The sequence below is a fragment of the Salmo salar genome, chromosome 07, assembly GCF_965601325.2.
Source record: "Salmo salar chromosome 07, fSalSal1, whole genome shotgun sequence".
Lineage (NCBI taxonomy): Eukaryota > Metazoa > Chordata > Actinopteri > Salmoniformes > Salmonidae > Salmo > Salmo salar.
The window spans coordinates 66138601-66145000 of NC_138297.1; the positions used below are offsets into that span (position 1 = coordinate 66138601).

General features: G+C 44.9%; 1 protein-coding gene across 2 annotated transcripts in view; it reads left to right on the plus strand.

Annotated features, from left to right (window-relative positions):
* The first annotated feature begins 1173 nt into the window (after positions 1–1173).
* cacna1c (calcium voltage-gated channel subunit alpha1 C) overlaps positions 1174–6400 on the plus strand; it is a 587915-nt gene continuing 582688 nt past the window's right edge. For both annotated transcript variants that reach the window (XM_082977959.1, XM_082977960.1), the window contains exon 1: positions 1174–1882. In XM_082977959.1, the coding sequence (XP_082834085.1) occupies positions 1825–1882 (58 nt within the window). In that variant the 5' untranslated portion in view covers positions 1174–1824. The remainder of the gene's footprint in view (positions 1883–6400) is intronic.

Consider the following 6400-nt stretch of genomic DNA (forward strand, 5'->3'; position numbering starts at 1 on the left):
CAGTAGGGCCCTGTGACTGATGGTTGGTGGGAGACTAGAGGAGAGGAGGGATGGGATGGGGAGGTGGTTCTCAGGACCAGTATGGCCCGGTGTCTGTGACTGATGGTTGGTGGGAGACGAAGGGAGAGGAGGGATGGGGAAGTGGTTCTCATAACCAGTAGGGCCCTGTGTCACAGAAGGGACAATAACTAATATGGCAAACACAGCACAGCAGCATCCAGTCTGCCTCCCAAATGACAAACTACATAGGGAATAGAGGTCTATTTTGGACAAAGCCAGAGTCCTCCATCCCCATCCTCAGTTCCCACGACCTGCACTAAAATGCCAGTCCCTCTATCTGGCTCGTTTTAAACACAACGCCAAGTTGACCTAGGACATTTATAGACTGAGGTCGATTATGTAATAGTTTCTCTGAACGGAACAATCTTTTGAGGACTCAAGGATTTTTCATTGCAGTGTTCTGCTGTGGTCATTATCGGGGTAGGGCCCTGAAAGTCGTTCTTGACGTGAATGAGATGGGGTTGCATATACTGTAGGCTATAGCCTGTCTTATTTTCTATTTCAATATCGACATAACCTATTTGTTTCTGGACTATAGGGATTCACTTGAAATAGTGGTTGTATCTGTGTAACACGTTCGTGCCGAATCAAATGAAGCTTGTTTTGCGGTTCCATCTGGGTGTAAACATTACGCATATTTTTGGCCACGTTTGACGCGCGTAAAATCGAGGTCTTTGGAACTCAAACTGTAGCCGACTATGGTGTAAACTTAATTATCTTCCATCGGCTTCCCATAAATGTGTCTATTAAGCCACCAAGGCATTTAAAAACTGCATGTTTACAAACTGGTTAGCCTGCTATTGTCAGGGATACAGGTATCACGCTTGGGATTGAATCCATCCAGATATAATTCAAGTCAGGTTTAACAGATTTCCTCCTTCCTTCCTACATCCTCCAGAAATCAAAGCACAAGCCCTATCTGACTTTACTGTGATTATTTAGCTCCCTCTCCAGAGATAGTACGTCTGGAAAATCATGGACGGTTTACTCTATTTTCTAACGTTGTAACAAGCGAACATCTGGAACCAGTCAGATCGTCTACAGGGGAGGGGGCTTGGTCGTCACCCCCCTCTCTCTTGTGCGCTCTCCCTCTCTTTCCTCTCACCAGACAATATCACTGCAGAAAGGTACAAGCGGCCGCTCTCCACAGGGCTATTGAACAACTCCCGTTTCGTACGATTTTGTGCCTGGAATCGATGACAGAAAGTATCTGTGAATGAGGCACGCCACGTGTATTTGCCTGTTTTTTGGACAGCATTTGGTGGAATCGATTCTATTGGAAGATTTAACCCTGTGTGAGCAGCAGTTCTGGAATATATATTTTTTGTTGTTCCGCTGAGAGCTTGAATCTTTGCTTCTATTCCTTTTACGGCATCAGTGGCAGCGCGCGGGGCTTGGTGTCATTGGTCCGGCTTTTTGATGTACCTTATTTAAAACATTTGCAGGCAAATTGATAGGATTTTGATTAATAGGTAGGCTAGCAGCAAATGGTGCTAGTGCCATGTTTCTTAGGTAGGGCCCGGATGTTCCGAGGATGCACTGGTTCGTCTTCTTAGGTGGTTCAAGCGAATATCTATTTATGTGTTTCACCTCCAGAATGGGGATCAGGTAATATTTACTGAAACGCAACAACAACCGGAATATCGAAAGCTGTCCGGCCGTTATTCTTTTTTTTTATTTCCTCTTTGGTTTCTTTTTTTTCTCTACTCCTCCTTTTTACAACCTTTTTCTCCATTCATCTACGGATAAAGCTGGACCACATTTATGGTAAATGAAAGCAAAAACATGTACATACCAGAGGACACCCTTGAGAACCATCAAGGTAATGTCTTTTTTTGATATTCAGTTGTTTTCAAGCTGTGTGAGTGTCTGTGTTGATGTGGGAGATGCATGCTATTTCTTCTGGTATGGTTTGGAGACGGAATGTGTTGTTACCTTCTCTTTTAAACAGATCAACATATAACACAAACCATACCGGGTTATTGGAAGTGTCAGTGAGTTTTCACTGTCCGAGTTGTATCTGCATACATTCAGGCAGCCGTAGTTAGGCTAGCCTAGCAGCAACAGATCATCATTATAATTAGCTGACAGGTAACCAACGGACTAACACATGATCGCACCCCTATTGGATAAATATGGTTTCACACATGCATTTTGCCCTAATGCCAATGTTGTAATCGTTTACAAACTTGTGGATCGATTCATTTTTAATGCTTGGAGCATTGAAATCAAGCCCGTTTACAGAATGCAATGGAGGAAACGCACGGCCTGAGTGCATGCACAAAATCATAGCCCACTGATGCGCATCGATATTTTCGATCACCTATCGATTCATTTATCATGGATCGATACTCGCGTGTGAAACGTATAGGGATAAAGTAGGTTACATGTCATTTGCATTCATGGACACGACATGGCACATTAACAGGTTAGTTTAGGGATTTCTAATCTAATTAAAGTCACAGGCTATGCGCAGGGCCTCAATTGTCATCAGACTAGAATCTATATTTTGGGATTTTGCGTTTAAAATCTCAAACAAGATACGGATAACGTGGGACATAATTACGTTGAACGTGCATCAAGCAATATTCTGATCAATGGTCGGTGTGTCTGTCTGTTGCATGCATGTTGCGCAGTAGGCTATTTGCCTCTTCCCACGTTGAGCTGAGCATTACTAACTCACAACAGTAGGCTAAATCACTACAGTGTCCTTAGGCTATATGACGAAATAGCCTACAATGCAGTGATTTACTAGATCATTGTGTTAACTTGTGATTACCAACTACGGAGTAGGCTATAGCTGCCTTGTCCTTTATCGTTGCCACCGACACGGTGGCGTCAGCAGAGAGAGGAGAGGCGGGGGCCCATAGCAACAGAGAGAGAGAGCTCGAGCTGCGAGCAGCAGACGGTGGTCGCGTACATGGAACCTGCCTAAGCTTGTGCCTCAGCCTCTGTGGCGCAGCAGTAGATCGGTTTGGTCTCAGAGTATAACTATGACATAGCCTACATATCATCTTGGTGTCACCCCCCTGACACTCGCTGTTAATATGTGTTGTCTCTCATAGGAGGCGTGTTGGTCATAGCAGTCTACATTGCGTAACGCAGCATCACACACCCTCTGATAACAGTTCAGCACGGATGGCTGGTTGTTGTTGACCTATACTATAATATTAACTTCAGCAAACTCGTAACGGAATGTAGTACAGCTTTCCTCCTTGAATAGTAGCCTATAGGCTCTTTCATTCGCCATTAATTGTTCATGTGGTGCTCCCGGCTTTGCGCAGCCTCGGGTGGCCTTTTCAGCACCATGGACAGGTTATCTTTGATAGGCCACCCTGCCATGACCTCCGTGTCTGGGTGCCACACTGAACATGCCTGGGAAACCAATGGTATTTCTTCTCAAATAGCATGTTGTTGAAATAACCAACCTATTATTGTTATTATCATCATATCCTGGCTTATTTGGATTTTCCGTCAGATGTGATCCACATCTATTCTCATGGGGTTTTTTACTCAACGAGCTCGAGCTTCCTTTTTTCCAGTGGAAATGTGGAGAAGGCTCCTCGCTGCTATATTCTGATTTGGTCCCAAATGACACCATATTTTCTAGCGCACTATACATGGGATATGGTGCCGTCTGTCTTCTAACAGCTCTCAAGGGATTTCAGGTCACGGTGTGAACAACTGTTTGAAAGTTTTTTCTCGCTGTTTTGCTGTTCTCGATTTAGATTTTAAGTAGCCTAGATTTTACGTCCTCAGCTTTTATTCTCCCATACATTTAGCCCATCATCCGTGTTACATAGTCCGGTTACGGTCTAGTTGTATTATTTTACCGTCATACATCAGGTTTTCAAAAAGTCTCTTTTAGACTAGGCTACTCTCGTTCCCGCGGTCTGATCTAGACCTGCCTGTTGCTCCACTACCTAGTGTGAGCGGCTCCTGCCCTCCTGCTAACCCCAGTGGCGTGGTTAGCCTCAGGGCCTTAATTCCGTTCAGTGTCCTTTCGTTTATTATTGATTACGGATTAGACTACATTCACAATACCATTTCATTCGGTCAGCCGAGTAATCATGAATGGACCACGCTTTGTAGGCCTATTGACGTTCTATTCAGTGCGACCTCAGTGCCATGTCTTTGCCGATAAGCTGTAGCTAGCCTATAGCACAGCAGATCAAGAGATGACCCATTACAGGTAGATAGAACCGTTGTCAGAGCTGTGAACCAGGCTGTTGTAAAAATATATATTAGGCCAAACTCAGGAAGACTTCGAGTTCTGTTGGTGTCAGACAGATTACATCACAGGCCTTTACATATTTTCTCATTTTATTTATGCCTGAAATAGACTAGTGTTTGATGCGGTGAGGAAGATGTAGGCCAGTAGTGGAATGTACCAGTCAATCCTAATATAAACCTTATGTACCTTGTGCATTAGAAGCTGAAGCTGGTTTGTTGTTATAGGAAGTACTGTGTCCACCTTTCTGTCCTCAGTGCTGATGTTGAACCACTTAAGCCTACCACCTCTGTGTACGGGGTGTGTGTGTACGGGGTGTGTGTGTACGGGGTGTGTGTGTACGGGGTGTGTGTACGGGGTGTGTGTGTACGGGGTGTGTGTGTACGGGGTGTGTGTACGGGGTGTGGGTGTGTGTACGGGGTGTGTGTGTACGGGGTGTGTGTACGGGGTGTGTGTGTGTACGGGGTGTGTGTGTACGGGGTGTGTGTACGGGGTGTGTGTGTACGGGGTGTGTGTGTACGGGGTGTGTGTGTATGGTGTGTGTGTACGGTGTGTGTGTGTGTACGGGGTGTGTGTGTACGGAGTGTGTGTACGGTATGTGTGTACGGTATGTGTGTGTACGGTGTGTGTGTATGGTGTGTGTGTACGGTGTGTGTGTGTGTGTACACGGTGTGTGTGTGTGTGTACGGTGTGTGTGTTCAAAATCAAATCGATGTGTGTGTTCGTGAAACTTTTGGCTTCACCACTTTAGAAGCAGCACACTATAGTCCTACAGTAGTGAGAGCTGTCTGTCATTACAGTACACTATAGTCCTACAGTAGTGAGAGCTGTCTGTCATTACAGTACACTATGTTCCTACAGTAGTGAGAGCTGTCTGTCATTACAGTACACTAGGGTCCTACAGTAGTGAGAGCTGTCTGTCATTACAGTACACTATGGTCCTACAGTAGTGAGAGCTGTCTGTCATTACAGTACACTATAGTCCTACAGTAGTGAGAGCCGTCTGTCATTACAGTACACTATGGTCCTACAGTAGTGAGAGCCGTCTGTCATTACAGTACACTATGGTCCTACAGTAGTGAGAGCTGTCTGTCATTACAGTACACTATAGTCCTACAGTAGTGAGAGCTGTCTGTCATTACAGTACACTATGGTCCTACAGTAGTGAGAGCTGTCTGTCATTACAGTACACTATGGTCCTACAGTAGTGAGAGCTGTCTGTCATTACAGTACACTATAGTCCTACAGTAGTGAGAGCCGTCTGTCATTACAGTACACTATGGTCCTACAGTAGTGAGAGCTGTCTGTCATTACAGTACACTATGGTCCTACAGTAGTGAGAGCTGTCTGTCATTACAGTACACTATGGTCCTACAGTAGTGAGAGCCGTCTGTCATTACAGTACACTATGTTCCTACAGTAGTGAGAGCTGTCTGTCATTACAGTACACTATGTTCCTACAGTAGTGAGAGCTGTCTGTCATTACAGTACACTATGGTCCTACAGTAGTGAGAGCTGTCTGTCATTATAGTACACTATAGTCCTACAGTAGTGAGAGCTGTCTGTCATTACAGTACACTATGTTCCTACAGTAGTGAGAGCTGTCTGTCATTACAGTACACTAGGGTCCCAGTCAGCCTATGTAATCAGAGACCCACCATTTTCCCCACTAGCTACCTGCCAGACTCTCTCACACACACATGTTCTTCTATTCTCGTGGGCCCTCAAATCAATTTCCATTCAAATTCCTATTTTCCCAAACCCATAACCCTAACCTTAACCCTAACCTTAACCCGTAACCCAAACACTACACCTTGACCTAACTCCTTACCCTAACGCTAAACCTAACCACTAACCCCTTACCATAACCCTAATTATATAACCCTAATTAAAACCCTAAACCTAACCACTAACCCCTTACCATAACCCTAATTATAACCTTAAACCTAACCCCTAGCCTTTGTCCTCATGGGGATGTGGAAAATGACCCCACGAGGGAGGATTTTCCGTGATTTACTATCCTTGTGGGGACCTTTGGGGATTTTTAGGTCCCCACAATGGTTGAAAAACTACACACACACACACGCACGCACGCACGCACGCACACAC